The sequence below is a fragment of the Callithrix jacchus genome, chromosome 1, assembly GCF_049354715.1.
Source record: "Callithrix jacchus isolate 240 chromosome 1, calJac240_pri, whole genome shotgun sequence".
Classification (NCBI taxonomy): Eukaryota; Metazoa; Chordata; class Mammalia; order Primates; family Cebidae; genus Callithrix; species Callithrix jacchus.
The window spans coordinates 64,710,938-64,729,749 of record NC_133502.1 but is presented as its reverse complement, the minus strand read 5'-3'; the positions used below and the strand labels follow the sequence as shown (position 1 = coordinate 64,729,749).

At 43.1% G+C, this 18,812-nt stretch overlaps 1 protein-coding gene across 2 annotated transcripts in view; it reads left to right on the top strand.

Moving 5' to 3' along the window:
* Positions 1 to 540: 540 nt before the first annotated feature.
* Positions 541 to 18,812, top strand: part of FAM124A (family with sequence similarity 124 member A) — a 57,351-nt gene continuing 39,079 nt past the window's right edge. For both annotated transcript variants that reach the window (XM_035297705.3, XM_035297709.3), the window contains exons 1-2: positions 541 to 746; positions 9,365 to 9,396. In XM_035297705.3, the coding sequence (XP_035153596.3) occupies positions 679 to 746; positions 9,365 to 9,396 (100 nt within the window). In that variant the 5' untranslated portion in view covers positions 541 to 678. The remainder of the gene's footprint in view (positions 747 to 9,364; positions 9,397 to 18,812) is intronic.

Here is an 18,812-nt window from a genome sequence, read left to right as displayed (position 1 = left end):
GGATGCCACTCAGTCCTGTGCTGAGAAAGGTGATAATGAATTTGGTGTCGGCAATTCTTCAGAAACTGTAAGAAAACGCCCAGGTGTTCAAAGTGGTCCCAAAAAGGAAACAAATCGTTCCAGCTTTCACGATGCCTGGGGTTGATTTTCTCAATGCTCCTCCCAGATCAGGAGCTGGGGAACCTCGGGGCAAGCCCTGGGGCTAGGGATTCCTGGACTGTGGGACTGGGCCAGAGAAGAGGCTCTCGTGTGCACAATCACCCCGCCCCCCACAACACACACGCGGTCAGCACAGCCACAGGCGCGTGGAAGCGTGAGTGCACATCGGACCACATCCACAGATGCACGCGACATCACACACCTCGGCCACTCACGCGCACACGCTATCCCCCTCCCCGCGCTCGCACACCGCTCGCGCGCACCCGCACACCGCTCGCGCGCACCCGCGGGTCCCGCCGGGCGGCGAGGGGCGGGGCGGGCGCGGCCGCGGGTGCCCCGCCAGGCGCTGCCGGGAGAGGGCGCGGCGCGGGGTTCGCGGCTGTCTTTCGAGTTGTTTGCTGGCTCCCCGGCAGCTAGACGCTCGGAGGGAACCCGGCCGGCTAGTGCTGGGCGGCCGGGAGGGAGCGCGCCCCGGGTCACTACGGCGCTCGCGACCCGAGCGCGGCCGGGACGGGCATCATGGACCCGAAGGCGGGCGGCGGCGGCGAGGAGGACGACTGCGTGGACTCGGGCGCGGAGACTGGAGGGTGAGCCGCGCGGGGCCGGGCCGCGAGCGGGGGGCGCTCTCCGAGTTACACGGCGGCTCCTCCCCAGCCGAGGACCCTCTAGATCCCCGCGGCGGGATGGCATGTGGGGCTTCCCCTCCTGTGGGATTCCCCCGTTCCCTCCTGGACTGGCCGAGCGATCCCTGGCTGCCCCGAGTGGAGCGGGGCGGGGCGGGCCCCACCTTAGGGGAGGAAAGTGAGGAGACTCAAGGTTCAGGGGCAAGCCCAGCCATCCCGTGAGGCGATGCGGAGCGCCTGGTGGATGCAACGACCCCTTTTCAGCATCAATAGGGTCAGGAAATGCTCTTGCACTTGTTTCCTCCCCACCTCGGGGACTTTCCTCCTGTAGCTCCGGAGCCCCCTGGAGTCGGGCCCTGGAGATGGGGAGAGGAGGAAAAGCAAGGTAGGACACCCGCACCTAAAAGTCTTTCCGAAGTCGGCTAGGAGGATGGCATTTCTCGTTTTATGGCTTTATCGTGGGACTTTAATCTGTGCTGCCGAGTCCCCCTCCTCGACTGCTCCAGTCCCGCCGAACTTCCTCACCTCTAAGTGCACCTGTCCCAGCCCGAACCGCTGGCCTGTGGTACCGGCGGGATGGAGATGGTGTTAGGATTTGGCACCGATTTTTTTTTTTTAATATTCTCTTCGATTCAGCGGACTCAAACAATGAACTCAAACCTTTGGAGACGAATTAGTTCTCTCTCAACAACACTGTTTTCCTGAGCTGAACAAAAGACAAATGCCTTTTAGGAGATGAATGTCGTTAGAAAGGCTTCCAGGCAGCCCCTATCTCTAGAGGACTTTCCGGTGCAGAGTCAGCACCACATCCAGGCCGCGGGTCCTGACCCCGGAGGAAAGGGTGTCTTTTCCTATTTGGAGTAATCCTGGGGGAGGGCAGGAGCTGCCCAGACTACAGAAAGCCTCATTCCTGGAAGGTCGGAGAGGTTTTAGACTAATCTCAGGATTTGGCAACCCTGTGAGGGCAGGTAGAGAATCCAGGCCCACGATCAATCCAGAGTTCTAACCCAACCCCTGGGAAGCTCCCCATACAGCCCCTCCTGCCCCACCACTCCTAGCCCAAATGTGGGACTTTACTCTCTAGGGCATTCACCCAGAAATGGGCTTTCTCTGTTATCCAAGCTCATCCATAGTTCTCTACAGCACCCAATTATAATCTGGTGGAGTAACCTGATGCTAAATGCTAAACTCCCTTGCTTCTTCCCACACTTTGTGTAAGTGGCATTTATCAACTTTAATTGAAGATTCTTGGCTTTTTCTTCCTGCCACTAGTTAGCTGGACCATGAATAGAAGAAACAAAGCAAAATTAACCAGCTCATTTGTAGCTGTGTTAAAGCGTTCATTAGTCTGCTCATTTTCAATTTGCAGAGCTCACCTAAAACTGATATCTTTTTCAAGGGCTCTGTCTTAGAGAAGGGAGAGGAAGTCCTGACTCAGGGGGTGACGTGGCCCCAGGATCTGGACATCAGCATGACAGCTGCCAGGCCTCCTGGGAGGGGCTCACCAGCCCTGCTGACACCAGAGCTTCTGTTCTCAGTCTCTGTCACTAAAATGTGTAGTTGTAGCAGGACAGAATTGTTTAAAGAATTCTTATTGTATCACTACCATCTTTAAAGGAAAAATAGCATGCATTTAAATAAAATCGTTTCAATATATGCTTATTAGTCTTATTTGCCATCTATTCATAGGGCCCTTGAATTTCAATTATCAGAAAGCTGTTCATCGTTTTCTTTTCTGGAGCTTGCCCTGCATCCTTTACCTATCCAGCTTTCACAGAGATTGTGTAGAAAGCACATAGAATGCACTCAATAAGTGTTTGCCGTCGTTAGTTATTGTTTGTTGTGTTTTTGTTTTTTTTTTTTGAGACGGAGTTTTGCTCTTGTTGGCCAGGCTGGAGTGCAATGGCATGATCTCGGCTCACCACAATGTCTGCCTCCTGGGTTCAAGTGATTCTCCTGCCTCAGCCTCCTGAGTAGCTGGGGTTACAGGCAAGCACCACCATGCCCGGCTAATTTTGGATTTTTAATAGAGATGGGGTTTCTCCATTTGGTCAGACTGGTCTCAAACTGGTGTGAGCCACCTCACTTGGCCTATCATTTTTTAAAATGTACATCTGCTCATGTCTCTCTCCTTTTCAAACTTTTATGGCTCTGTCATCTACAAATGCAAGGAATTTAACATGTATATCCCAACTCCTGATACGGAGTCCCTTCTTCCCTCCCTGGCCTTGTTTCTCAGCAGGTCCTTCTTTGCGCCTTGTATCTAGCCACATCCAACAAGTTTTTCTATAGCCTTGCCTTTGTCAAGCTGCCCTCTTTGCCAGCTCTGCCCTTTCCACCTGGCATGCCTGTCTGCCAGGTGAAACTCTACTCTTCTTTCAAGACTCAGCTCAAGTGACACATCTGCTAAGGCAGTGATCCTTAATTTGGGGTCCATGAATTGCTTCAAGTTGTATGCAAAATGATGTGCCTGTGAATTTGTATGAGAAGACAACTAATTTTTTTTTATCAGATTCTCAAAGTAGCTGGTGATCTCTTCCAAACCAAGTTTGGCAAGATATGAGACATTTCATTTTCAGCACACTGTGTGTGTCTGAAGTGTTGTGAGACATCCAAGTAAAGATGATGAGTCAGCAGTTCGATATATCTGTCTGGAACTCAGAAGGGAGGTCTATATGACATTGCATTTGGAAACTACCTAAAAATGGCAATGGAAGCCCTGGGAGAGATTAAATCAACTGAAGTTAATAGCAAGCACGTGCTTAGCATTTACTCTGTCGCCTACTGTTCTAAGCCTTTATATATGGACCTCTCAAATCCTGCAACAACTCTGTGCAGCAGGTGCTCTTTAAGACCAGCCTTGAGAAACTACAACATTTAAATGGCCAGTCAATGATAATGAGCTGATAAAGGAGCCTAAGAAAGAGTAGACATGGAGTCAAAGAAAGAAGAATATATAAATCACTGAAGCCAAGGGAGGTCCGAGTTTTTGAGAAAGGAAGGAGAGATCAGCTATGCTACTGAGAAACTAACGAAGATGAGGAACATGAAGTGTATTTTAATGGAGATGATGAAGTGAAGGAAGAGTGATATTTGATAGTAGGGTGGTGGAGGCAGGAGTCAGATTAGAGTGGCTCTAGAAGGCAGTAGAAGGTGAAGAGAAGACAGATATTCCTTTGTTTGGAAAAAAAGAGGCAAAAATAGGCAGTAGCTAAAGGGGAGAGTGGGGTGAGGAAAGATTTCCTAAACACATGCACTAATTGAGCAATCAGTGTGATAGAAGGGATTCTATAGAAAGGGAAAGGAGGAGTAAAGATGATAAGCTGTAGTGTTGGCTGGCTGGCTGGCTGGCTTGTTAACCAGACAGGGTCTCTCTGTCACCCAGGCTGGAGTGCATTGGTGCAATCATGGCTCACTGCAACCTCAAACTCCAGGACTCAAGTGATCCTCCTGCCTCAGCCTCCTGAGTAGCTGGGATTACAGACCTGAGCCACCGACACCATGCCCAGCTAATTTTTTTTTTAATTTTTATAAACACAAGGTCCTGCTATGTTTTTCAGAAACTGTTTTAAACTCCTGGCCTCAAGCAATCCTTCCACCTTGGCCTCCCAAAGTACTAGGATGACAGATGTGAGCCACTGCTTCTGGCCCTGTAGTGTCAGTATTCTGAAAAAGTGGACTTCACAAAGGGGAATGGATGGCTTTAGGTAGGAGGCAGGACATCCCCTCCTGCAATTAGAAGGGCAGACAAGATGGGGTTTCTATTTGGTGTAAATACAGCCCTTCACCATCTGAGGAGAATGGAGATTCAAATAGTTGTTTGGGGCAATGTTGAATGGGTGCCCAGCTGAGATTTGCAATTATGTATTTACAGAGGTACAAGTTCCCTTTGTTATTTATTTTCCTGCAGCAATGCTCAACACCTAGGGTCAGGCAGAGAGAGATGGTGGGTAGTTAGGTTTATCAGAGTTTGGGGGAAGGGTGTGTGAACAAAACATCGAAACAAGGGCTTTCAGGGTATTGCTTAAGCTGATTATCCATCCGTTCAGCAGCATGAAGGAAGAAACAGTTCCGAGAAACTTCGTGAGTCCCACTGCCGGTGGGCAGGCCGGGCTGGTCCCTTTGAAAGTTACAGTCACAAGAGCCAGCCCTCTGGCATTCAAATTCTTGCTCCTCCACTTAGGGACCATGAAACCTTGATCCAGTGACTTAACCTCTCTCTGCTCTCAGTTTCCTCCTCTGTACAATGGGAATGATGATAGTAGTACCTACCTCCTAGGGTTGGTGTGAGGATTAAATGAGCCTATATATTTAAAGCCCCTAGAACTGTGCCTGTTCAGTGTCTAGAACCCTCAGTACATGATTATGTCTCACCATATTATTGTTATGAAGAACACTCCAATTGATAAACTTAGAGTTTTGTATAATAAAAATGGTAAACTCAAGAGCATATGTTCTTTAAGCTCATCACAATAGATGCTGTTGCTTTTAAATACTTTAATTAGATCATTTAGAACATCTGAGAGACTACAGGGCATGCCTCGGTATTCTAATAATTATATTTTACAGATGAGGAAGTGGAGACTTGGAGGGCACATGGTTTGTTAGAGGCATGAATTGAAGCCTGGGTCCCCAGTGTGCTTCCCATCTAGTGAAGTTGCCTCTCAAGGAGCTGTTTGATTTGTAATTAATTCTTGTTTTCTGCTCAGACATTTTCTTTTGCTTGAAATGCTGCTGTTGCTGTCTTACCCACCCAACACAGACCAAGGCTAAAAGCAAACTAGTATTTTTCTGGGGCAATTGATGTCATTTTGAAACTCCCATTTTCCAAATCCAATTGCAAGAAGCCTGTGCTCTTGTGTACTTTCTATTAACAAAAACTGGCAAGTCAGCTGCTGATGGTGGTAAACTATCTTAAATAGAATCCCTTAAATAGAAGGACAGGCAGTTCCTTGTAAACGCAAATAAAAGCCAATGCTTTATCATGACTGTTTCGTTAGTGATGTCTTCAAGATTTGGCATCTGAGCCACCCTTTCACCTGCGATGGATTATTTTCATTCAATAGTTTGGTCTGGCATTAATGAACTTCCACTTCCATCTCAGCTGTTGCTGAGCTTCTGAATGTATAGGGCCGTATCTTGCCCTGTTTCTTTGTAGGACCTCCAATTGATACTTCACTGTGATTTAAAACATAACGAACAAATCAGGGGTCTAGAGTTTTTAAATAGGTGGATGGAAAAGAATAGGTGGGGTGAATTTTTAGATGGGACAGGTCTTTCAAAAGGTGAAAGAGGAAATACTGTATAGAAGACCAGATTGTTTGTTAGTTCTTTGTTATCTTTGTGTTCAAGGTGGAGCTAGTTAACACTAAATTTAATTCAGTGCAATTAGGGTTATCAGATGAGGTTCATGATGCATTGAGCTGATGTTTTACAAAACTTCAAGATCAATTTTATAGCAATGCCAAGATCCACTCTTATGCCATGATTTTCCTAGAAAAGAATTTAGGAAGGTATTCTGTCTATATATAGTATATTATTTGGTAACTAGGCTGCTGTATGATAAACTGTCTTAACTACAGAACCTCTTTATATATAATCCCTATATATAATATTGCAATTAACATATAGTCAAGGGACTGCATCTAACTTTTTGTTCATTATTGGCACAAATACTAAATAAGTATAATATATGCAGATGTGTCTATTTGTCAGGTGTGTGAATGTACATAATTCTTGTGTTATTCTGCTCTGTATCTTGTGTATAAATTTTTTATTCTAAATTCACCTTTCATGCTTCATTCTGGCAAAGTTGGGTGTCTTATGCATAGCCAACTGAATGAATTCTTATGATTTGAGGCCAATAAACAGAAATCTCAAGGCAGGTACCCTACTGCTATTCCTTCCTGCCTAAAAAAATGGGGGAGTACAGACTTGTCCATTAGAAGCCTAATCAGATACCTGGTGGTTCTCTGAAATTGAACCTATTACTATGCACAAAATTGTTTCAAGCTTTATAGTTTGTCTTTCCTGGCAGTATTTCTAGTAAATATGCTTTTGATGTTATTTGGAATATATTTTAAAAGCTATAAAAATATTTACTGCTCAGTTCAGTCTATATTTCCAACCATGATAATTTTTCTAAGGAAAAGAAAATAAATATGAAGCTATATTCATAAATACCTCATTGCTATGTGTTTTGTAAAGGTGAACAACCAGGAACGATCATTTAGCCAACAAAAGGGTTGAATATAGTATATAACTTCATTTTAAATGATAATTACAGGAACTGTGTAGCAGCATGTTATGGTATCAAGTGAAAAGAGCAATTCAAAATCGTCTCCATCATTATGGCAACTGTGTACAAATTTCATATACTGAGGATCAGAGGCTGGAGAGCAGTGGGAGGCTGTAGGTGACTTTCTGTGTTTTTTCTGTTGTAACAGTGGACCGAGATGAAAGTTAGACTGCAGAGCTAGGCCATCCATCACAGAGAGAGGGGTTTGTGTTTTACACTAGCGAGCTTGAATTTCATCCAGAGAGAGACATGATCAGATTTATCCTTTGCAAAGATTGGCTGCTGTATGTGAAGGGAACTGGAGCAGGATCAGTGTGATTGTCAGAAGGCTGACCATTCGGCGGGCCTGACCCTGAGGTGCCCTTAGTCTCTAGAAACATGGAGGAACTCATAGAGGGGCATCAATTATCCCAGCACCTGGCTAAAGACACTAAAATACCATTGCACTTTAAGATTATTGAACTATGTTTCAAGTGTAAATTTCATTCTACATACATATCCATCTGTATGCAGATCTTTAAAATGTATGCATATGTGAATCCCATCTGCTTCAAGAGGATTTGGAAAGTCCTAGCTGAAAATACACATTTGAAAGCATAAAAGAAATAGAAATATCATGCGTTTTTATTGTGTGTTTTATTTGAATAGTCATGACATTTCTTTAAAGTCTGGCCATCTTAAGATGATTTTATTGTAATCGAGTGTCTTCCTGTTGCATCTATCACAGTGGATGTTTGCTGAGCAGTCACTAAGTTTATATATGGTTATGTTTCTAAGTATCATTCTAAAGTTTATGTCCCAAGTGGTTCCAGAAAGAATCCGATGCGCCAGTACTGGGCTACAAATCCTGGGTTTCAGAATGTCGCTAATCCTTGCCTCTCCCCTGTCTGTTGTCTCCCTTAGCCAGGGTGTCACCATGGGCTAGCCAGTCAATCCATTCTGCCTTCAGACTCCTTCCTTTCTACCCACCCTGAACACTCACTTCCGTTGCTTATCATTGCTCACCTCCTGGTCTTGGTACAGAGAGTATCATTTTAATTTCCCAGTCAATAAAATTAAAAATGGAAATATATATATGTACGCAGTTTGTAATATAAAACAGGATATGCAAATGTTGGTAGTTATCTTTCCAGTTTTAAAATTCATTGATTCCATGACTACTAAAGTATTTCATTTGCAAAAGTGAAAACCACATGTTGTTTTCTTCCATTTTTTTACTCAACCAATAAATCAGTGCAGCATTTCGAGTGATGTCGGTTATTTTAACCAGTAAGAGGCATGCTGCTTATGATTTTTAAAAAACGTTTTGCATGTACTTTTTTTAATGTGGCAAGAAGTTCAATGGAGTGAAAACTGGATGATTCAAGAAAGGCAACAGGAGACTAAGGAGATAAAAAGAACGTATTTCTGTGAAATTAAACATAATTAAGCAGTTTATTTGCATAACTACCTTCCCTAACTACCATGGCAGAATAAATCCCTACGTGCTAAAGTGATTAATTTCCTACTGAGAATGACTTTGGGACACTGGGAGCAGAAAATAAACAGCTTCCATACCAAATTTGTTGCCAGAGAGGAAAGTCTTAACAGCTAAATAAGTAGGGCAGAAACTTAGTAGAGATTAAGCAGATCCTTGGCCAGAGCCCCACTCTTAGGGAGGCTGAATGCCAGCGGCTGATTTCTTAGCATAGAAACTGAACGGGCAATTTCACCCCAGCCTTAGCCTGCCTCTTCCTTTTCCCTATCACAGCTCACATCCTGTTGCTCTAATATCCAGCAGGCTCTCTTCTCAGATGGATCTGAAATTGGTGGAAATATCATTGTACCTTTGTTTCCTGGTGATCAGCCCCACCTTGAATGTGGTAGCCTTTCCAGCTGAGGTTCCCTCTCTCCTCACACTGAGGATCCTCTGCTTATGTCAGCAAAGAACATTTCCCCATGGTGTGGTGCTTATTTGCAGTGGTTCAACCTTTTGAGTGATTCACCCCAGAAAAATAACTATTGAAAATTTTTGCTGAACCTTTAGATGGCTTCTTCCAAACCCCATTAGAGGAATTCGCAGAACTCATGTGAAGGACCCCAGAATTCTAAAGTGCCTTTAAAGTTTTTCTTTCAATTTCAGATATAACTTTATTTTGCATAAAATGAACCTTAGCACTACAGTTTTTAATTGGTGACATTTCTTTAGCAGTTAAATGCCACTTACCATTGACTGTTTAAAATTCTGGCTTGAATAAATCGTTTGGATAAGGAATTCTACTAACACTGAGGTCTTGTGTTTCAGGTCCGACTACAGCCACCTGTCCTCCACCAGCAGTAAGTATCTTTTAAACACCCTTCAGCATTATCTGACGGTCCCCCAAGAGGTCAGTACCATAGAGGCCATCAGTATGTACATGCTTTTATAGTAGGTAAGAATCACCAAAGGCATCCTTGCCAAATAATGTGGTACAGGATGTTTAACTCTAGAAGCAGAGGCTTTTCCTGGAGAATCTGATCATACAGAAACTCAGCCTGAAGGATGTAACCCAGGCTTTATCAGCTGCTTGTGGATGCTTCTAGGAGCATCGTCTCTGAAGAATCTGAGGTAGCACTTTCATTGAACAAACATCTATCAGATACCTGCTACCCTCAGGCAAACAAAAAGCTCAGAGCACAATTCCTAGATCCGAGCGGCTGCTCCAACTCATCTCTTGCAAAATCTCTTCCCTTGCATGTCTGCATCTGTAAGCAAATATCCTTCCCTCACCAATGGCGGGAGCGTCTATCTCTGGCAAAATCCTGCGAAGTGTGTTAACAGTTGGAACAGTGATAGCTAAAGTGGAAAAGTAATAGCTAAATTCCCTAATTATAACCTACATCGGTTATACATACCCGTACATATGTACTGATACATATGTACATTGATATACATATATATCAGTATGTATAACCAATCTAGGTTATAATTAGGGAATTTAACTACCACTTTTCCACTTAAATGTGGCTAAAAGGAATACAGACGTTGTTATCAATCGATCATCCTGTATTTGTAATTCCTGGCTTATAGGTTGTTACTGTATGTGGCAAAAAAAATGATCAGGAATATGTTTATAAAGACACTCTGGTTATTTTTTAAAAAGGTGCTTATATTTAATATTAAAGTATAGGTAAATGTACTCATGAGAAATTATGCCTCATAACTAGAAAGAATTGAGAGTGATTAAAATTACTACATAAATGACCAAAGCCATTCAGATTGATTGAACACTTATTTTAAATCAACAAAAGTAATTGTCTTACAATAAAAGCCCTGATTGTTTAAATCAGTAAATACTAAATTGTTTTGCCCTATCTCACTAGCCTGTTAAACTCTCAATTCTAAATAGTTCCCAAATGGAGAGACACTTAATTGGATTATTCTATTTATTGATGTTGTGGCTTAGTTTTCCTTTACAATAATTGTGCAGAAAGTTTTATATCTGGATTTGTGATTTAATGTCAAATTATATTTCATTATTAGTATAACTGCAATGAGCAATTTCTGGTCAGTTCAACCAACTGGAGACCCAGTGTTGCCCCTTAGTTATTAAGAACCATTAGTAATAATGAGAATAATGCTTCAGAGATTTGCACTCATTCCCCGAAGCTCCTGCATTCCTAAAACCAGAGAAAGCGCAGTTGAACTCTCTCTCTGCCACCATTTTCATTCCACTCAGTTTTACCCAGAGGCTACATTTCTTTTAAGAATGATTTTTCTAAAATACTTGTATGAAGCCTTAGCTCAATGTGTAGCTCACAAATCAGTCCTCTGGGTCACAACACAACACCTCTATAGCTATCAAAACTGGTCATTTGGTTTGGGATGTTTTTCTCTCCGTTATTTTAATTGCAGTCTCTGAGTTGGAGTTGCTGTTTATGCAGCTGGGATCAATACTCTGCTATTGCTCTTCCTTTCTAAGTTAAATGTTTGGTGGTTCCTGCCTCAGTCTTTAGTGTCAGGGCCTCTTGGAGAGTGAGCGTCTATGTGTGTTTCAGTTAGGAAATGTATTTGACTACCATGATGGTGAAAAATAATGGTTAAACAAGTAGGGATTCTTTTTCCTCTAATGTTTAAGGGGAAAAAAATAGTCCAAGAAGGCAGTGCAGGTCTGGCGTAGACGCTCCTTTTGTCATCTGACTACACCGTTCTCAGCTTTTGGCTTCCTTTTTTGTCTCAGAGTTACAACATGGCTGCCTCCACCCCTGTTCTGAACATCCCTGTTCTGAGCAGGAAAAAGGAAAGGGAAAGGGCAGAGAGTACCTGCCAGCTGAGCCATCCCCACTTTTTAAGGAGTTTTCTCAGAGAGTCTACCCAGTAATGTTTACCTTTATTGGTCACATGTTTATCTTGGACACATGTTTATCCCTAGTTACAAGGCAGTCTGAGAAAATGTTATGTTTTCTGTAGTTACGTTGTCACATACTGTTTCTATTAGTAAAGAAGAAGGGGAGAGTGGATACCGGGGCTGGGTGGGTGGCGGGGACTGTCCCTGCCTCAGCACCTGCATGGTGCCTGGCCTGCCTCTCCTCCCAGCCGGGAGCATAAATCCTGGCCCCACTCACTTTCAGAAGGCCCCTTGAGCAGCCAGTGCAGAGTAGCATAGTTGACCCTGTTTGAAAAGATTTGGAAACAGTTTTAAAACCTAAAGTCTTAAATCATTTAAAGTATCAACTTGACAATGCTACAGTAAGAAAAATTTTCCAAGTAGATTTTTAAAATAATGTTTCCCTACAAACTACATAATCACAGGAGTCTGAGTGTGGAGAAGGGTGGTGAGTTTGTCATTTATCCTGATTTAGTTGCAGGGCCTCTCCCAGTCACAGTTGAGATGGGGTGGCACCGTCTGTGTCCAGCAGGGGCCCGGGCTGCCCCTGCCCTACAGCTGCATTGCTCCAGTCCCCATTTGTCATCCTGGGAGCAGCTTCTGCTTCTCATTGTCATTCTGCTGCTGCTGTCAGCCTCTCTCGACTCAGTGCCTTCTGAATGATTCCTGATTCCTGTTGAGAATTGAGAGTTAATTCTAATCATTCACTGTTACAAAGTGGATTATTCTGTGTCTGCAAGTGGTTCTTACTCAACATTCACGTGATGCTCCTTTACCCATTTGCTCCTGAGTTCACAGGAGCAGAAATGCTTCCTTGGGGTGAGCTAGCAGGAGCGTCGACCTTGTTGCCCGTTTGTCCACAGCTGAGTTTTCATTACTAAGCATTGTAATGAGACCTCCCTCCCAGAGAGCACCATTCTATTTAGTTGTTGTCTTTCCTCAAAATGCAGGGGGCTGCTTCCTCACACCAGCTGCCCCATGGGAGAAAAAGAAAAGTTATCACTAAGCGAAGGGTACAAGAGTGGTGGCGTGGTTAGATATCCTGGGTTCTAGTCCCAGTTCCCCCATGAATTAGCCACGTGCTCTTGGGTCATTCATAGTCTCTGGGCCTTCATTTCCTTCTCTGTAAATGAGACAATTGGGCTGGAAAGCTTTTTAAGGATTTTTTTTTCCAGAAGCTCTAGGAGCTTGAGATATGAAATGTCCAAGAAACTCCTCTACAGAGAGATGGAAGGAGAAGGAAAGAAAGAAGCAGGGAAGTGCTGAAGCATTTATACCTTTTGTATTTGCTCTCTTTTTGACTCAGAATCAAAATCTGGAGGCCTGGGCATCCTCTCTCGTGGCCTGTAGTGCAAATCCCAAAGCAAGGGCTGGTCAGAATCAACCCGAGCTTCTCTGAACTGTGAGCTGCCTGTACATCCGTCACAGTAGAGAGACTGTGGTGAGAGGCAGCAGCTGCTCTTTGTCCCTCTCCCCTCACAGACCTGCACAGGTCTAGGATAGGAGCAGGCATGTGGACTGCTGGCCATTGCCCTCTTTTCATCCACCTCACAGATTATGGAACTGCTCTTTGCCGACTTGTTCAAATCTTGGGGGACATGACAAAGGGGCTTCTTTAATGATGGTTTGGTTTTGCCTGGGTGAATTTTTTCCAGTTGCAATTGGTTCATTTGCCTTTTTCAGATTGACAAGGAAGGCAGGCTTTTTTTTTTTTCCAGTGTTTTCTGAAAGGCTAAACACACTGTTGGCACTCAGGAAATCTCAATAAATCATAATACTTGCTAAGGAAGATTAATTTTTACCTTCAGAATTCTGTTTTTCTAGAAATCTGGTGAGATCACCAAGCCACTATGTACAGTTTACATTCTTATGTGGTTTAAATAAAAGGGGGAAATTATTTATAAATGAGAAGAAAGAAAAACAATAATTATGCTAGGGAAAAAAATCAACTCTGCCATGTAATGCTAATGAAATTTGCATCATGTGTGTTTGAATATTTCTATTCAAATAAAGATTATAATCATACTTAATTACTCTTAGAAGATATTAGGAACTTAAAATTATATTTTTAGGAAAGTACAACATTTATTGAGGCTCTCTAGCCCCAGAATAAGCTGATAGGAAGTAGTTGAAGATTTAACTAGTCCCATTTGAGGCTGTTCTGCAGGAACTATCACTATATTTTCTCCTAATTTTGCCTCTAAAACCATTCCTCCTCAAAACTCAGGATAGCTATGAACACTTTATCTGGCTGGCACCTTAGGAACTGCCAGTGATGGCAGGAATGCCTTGTAAACAGCAGAAAGCACAAATGGTAAAAGATCGGGTGAAATGATAGAGAGCTCCTCCCAGAAACTTGGCGATGCCCTGAGGAATTCTCAGGCTGTGGAAGTCAGGGAGAAAAAGCCACAGCGTGCTCTGCTGATTTGCACCTGGGAAAAACGTACCAAGCTATGCAAAAAAGGCACACACAATGGGTAGCCGTGAGCCACGGAAACTGTTCTTCAACCTACTGGGGCGTCAGTTTCCTGCTTTCTTGCATTTTGGCCCTACCTTCTTTTCCCAGCTTCCTGCTCTGTCCCCCCAGTAACTCAGCTTCCCTCCCTGCTGACATCCTTCCTGCTGCTTTCTGGGGTCGCCATATCTGTGAACTGCCCTCGAAGCTGCCCCAAGAAGGCACAGCTGCTGCTCTGGGCCTCTGGATACACTCTTTTGTTGAGGGAAAAGGGGTCAGGTGGATCACAGGTATTTTTCAAATAGGCAAGTCCAGGTGTCTTGGTTAATTACAAGGCACTCTAGTTGTTCTAGAGCCACCACGGGGGCTTGTCAGTTCTGCTTCTCTGCTCTGTCTGGAAAGACATCTCATCCCTTCCTAAGACTGTCTTTTCTCACAGGTGTATCTTTCCACATAAAGGCTGCCCTCTCCCTTTAGTCTGTCAGTTGTTTTAACATTTTCTTGCAAGTTCATGATACTAATGCAAAATGATGTTTTGATTTTGGCCTTGGCCATACTTTTGCAACCCCTCAGCATTTTGGAGGGAAAGATTAGCTCATTGTGATATAATTAAGCGATTCAATTTGTGATAAGCCAGTGTAGGAGCTTTGAAAGCAACACATGGGAAAAGATATGATTGCATACTGTAGAACTCCTCACCAGTGGGGAACGCGTGAATACATGTGATCTGTGTCTCCATATCCAAGAGCTAAATTCAGACTTGGGATAATAAAGTATTTATTACTTTCTTTCTGCTTTCATTAGAGGAAACAATAATTTATTGACAGATTTTGTTCATTTTAGAGCCAGTTTTTCATTACATCTCCAGAAAAGGAAGATCAGTGTGTCAGAAGAGATGCTAGTACCCAATTTAACTTTGATCCATTTGTAAATGTTAGAGTCTTTATTTTTTTCTTCTGTGTAAAATATTTTCCCTGTAATTCTCAAAACAAATATTATTTCAGAGTCTTATTCCACAAGATCTAGCCAAAACTCAAATCTATTTATTAATTCTCATAAAGAACAATTTTAGCTATTGAATTGGCTTAATTTTATGATTAGCATAGAATTGGCAGTGTTCACAGGTTTTTGAAAAGACTCAAAAATCCACCTGTTCCATCCCTGGCCCCCCCACCCCACTGCAGGAAAAGTCACCAATATTCTCTAAATTCAAATGTAGTCTCTTAGAGTTAGTTATATACCTTGAGTGTCTCAGTTCAGGCCTGCCCCTATTTTCATTAGATTTTTACTTCCTTAGCTTCCAAATGGCTTATTAGTAATACTAATGACTGTTTGATATACTGTAATAAACCCAGCAGTTGACACAAAACAAATGAAAGCGCTGGGGAGATGATGTACTTATTTCCAAGTGGAGGAAAATCATAGGGTTTTGAATTTCTGCTCTACCATCCACAGAGCTGGAAGCACTTGAGTGTGCAACTTCCAGCCAGTGAACCCCAAATAAGAACTATTTCCATTTTTATTATGTTTAAGACCATGTTCTGGCGCAACAGTCGTGTTTATTTGCAGAACTGTTCTCAAAGGACATGCAGGGTGAGCTGTGGCACAGCGGGAATGAGTCTGCTGCCCTGGCTCAGGTTCTTCACGAGAGGCTACATGTCGGACGATGGTGTCAGGGATAACGTGTTCCATCTTAGTGTGTGGCCACGGCTGCAGAAACCAGAGAGAAACCACTGACATGCTGTACCTGTGGACAGATCAATCTGATTTCCTTATCCTGTCTGTCTGATTTTGTGGCTTCTCCTTCAAAGTGACTGTAGAATTAAAGTTTTACTCAGTATCTATTGCATTCCTGGCATGGGGCATGTCGTATACCTATAGCTACTGTCCCTGTTGATGTATGGGAGATCACCCTTAAGGTTTCTTTTCTCTGCCCCAGAAGGGAGAGGCCTCACTCCAGCTTTCCCTAACTGTGGAGAGAGGGCCCTGCTGGTGGTGGCTCTTCCCACAACCCCAGATGTTGAGGCTTTCTGTAGAGGGGGTTTGGGATATTTGTCATGTTCCTGGGCCCCCCTCTTAGGGCTGGAGCCATTTAGCATGCAGCTGGTAGGTGACATTAATAAAAAGGACAGGCTTGGATGCGTCATTTATGGCAGGACTGGGTTTTGCAGCCACTCAGGTGGTGGCTCAGCCGCAGCTTCGGAGCCACAGAATGCCAGCTGGCATGGGTCAGGACATCCTGCTTGCTTAACATTTTGTCAGTGGCCCAGGGAAGGCATTATGGCTTGGTAGACCATATAAAATCACCAAACTGGAAAACTTGCTGCTCAGAGTGTGGTCCAGGGACCACTGCATCAGCAGCACAAGGAGCTTGTTAGAAATGCAGAATCCCAGGCCCCTGAGACCGGTAAGTTGTATGTACTGAAAGTTTGAGGAACACAGAGCTAGCCCATCTCTTCGTTATGTGAGCTCACTCTTAAATCATCCGCGACACACATGGCTTATCTGAATCTCTTCCTTTGGGATTCTAATTTTTAAAACCTATAGGCTCTAGGATCCACCTAATATCTAGATTAAAATTTTTTCACTTGATACTTACATTTTTTAGTTTATGATAATTGAAAAGATTATGTTCATCCACTGAGAGTGGTTTATTCTAAAACACAGGATATATCCCTTATGAAGAGGGTAGAGGTGTGTGTTTGGGGTTTGTCTGAGAAGCAGGTAGCAGCCTTACCTGTAGGACCATGGAAGTGGCAGATGAAACCTCTGAGATGAAGGGATCTACTGAAACTGAATGTGTGAGTCCATTAGATTGTTATTTCATGGTGCGGGGCCTGTATATTCAGAATCCTCTGAATGGGTACCTGAAAAGCTAGCCAGTCTTAACTATCTGACAGTTGATAATAGAAAAGCAATAACCAAAGATATGCATCAGGAAATCACAGGGTAAGGACAATACACAACACAGACAACTCCTTTGAGGCTTTGCTGCACTGGCATCCATTGCCCAAAAATATGGTTAGTCCTCTGGCTTCAAAGATAAGCTTGAATTGTGTGACTTCAAATCCACAGAGGATTTTTTTTTTTTTTTTTTGAGACCGAGTTTCGCTCGTTACCCAAGCTGGAGTGCAATGGCGCGATCTCGGCTCACCGCAACCTCCGCCTCCTGGGTTCAGGCAATTCTCCTGCCTCAGCTTCCCGAGTAGCTGGGATTACAGGCATGTGCGACCATGCCCAGCATTTTTTGTATTTTTAGTAGAGACGGGGTTTCACCATGTTGACCAGGATGGTCTCGATCTCTTGACTTCGTGATCCACCCGCCTCGGCCTCCCAAAGTGCTGGGATTACAGGCTTGAGCCACCGCACCCGGCCCCACAGAGGATGTTGATTTCTATCCAGGATATGAAAGAAAAATGGAGGCAGACTTCTCATGACTATATTTTTCCCCCCGAAATGCTGAAGTGCTACTTCAGGGATATTTGGTCTACCAGAATTGTCAGGATTTCCCCCATGAGAAGAAACAAAAGTGAATAACTGCCACTACCCCTTACCTTGATGTGCCTGGTGCTTTTCTCAATTTCAAAATAATTTTTTGTTACCCAAATAATATATAGTCATTGCAGAAAAATCAGAGAATACAGATTAGCCAAAAGAAGAAAACCCTGAATCCTACCATGCAGAAACAACCATTATACATAATTTGGTGTCTGCCTTTATAGTATTTTTTCTGAACATCTATATTATTCTGTAGATACATAAAATCTGGGGTAATGACTTACTAAAAAATGGCATTGTGTGTTGCATATATTGTTTTATAGTCTAATTTTCTAAATATAATGCAAACATCTTTATATGCCAGGAAACTCATTTCTATTGAATATTCATACAATATTCCCTTATATTTCTGCACTGTACTTTATTCACAAGTGCCCTGTTGTTGGTCCTACAGGTTTTATTCACTTTTTCACTACTGTAAACAGCATTACCAGGAACATCTTTGTAATAGGTCTTTGTGCACATCCTTCCTTATGAGAAGAAACTTCTACAGTTGGAATTGCTGGGGTAAAAAGTGTACTCTTTAAAGCTTTTGATCCCTATTTCCAGGGTATTCACCGAAGGTGCCATTTCACTCTCCCACAGACATGGATGAGCGTGTCGTGAAAATTGTGACTTTGTGTACATGAAAGGTTATCTGGATAGATACATATATAGATAGATAGGTTTTTTAAACAATGACAGTGAGCAAAATTGCTTGGTGGAGTAGGTTATAAACAGGGAGACTTTCGGGTTTTGGAGACCCACAGGGAAGTCTTTTCTGTTCCCCTCTCAGAAGTGTGGTATTGGTGACAGTCCTGCTCCAGCCTCGGACCACAGTAGCAGCCATAGCAAAGCCATCAGTGCTCTGTCCAGCCTTTATGGAAAATATTTTCCACTCTGGTAGAGTTTCTATCTTTATTCAACATCCATACTGCTGCCTTTAACTCCTGATGGGATAGCAAGTTGGAAGTAGCTGAAAATTGTGATGCAAAAAGTTAAGTCATATCCTTTCAATGTTACAAAATTCAGAGTCAACAGAAAACTCAGATGATGCCATCAGTCTTCCTTCTTTCTAAACCTTCTCTCCTTCTTCCACATTTATGAAACTTCTATTTTTGTACATCACCTGGTTTGGGAAGGGAAGGAATGTTCCATGTGCTCTCACTCCCCCTTTTATTTTGACCTGACCCTGACATCTTCTGACGTTATCATTGGCATACAAAGGAAGTGAAGCTGAGCAGTTCAACCTGTGCTTAGAAGAATAATTTTCCTTTTTGTAACAAAAGTAGTTGCAAGGAGTGTTTCCTTTGTCATTTATGGAGATAACTGGGCCTTTTCTACAAGTCCATATTTAACATTTTATTGCCTCGGGCTGGAGGAGAGTGAGGCTC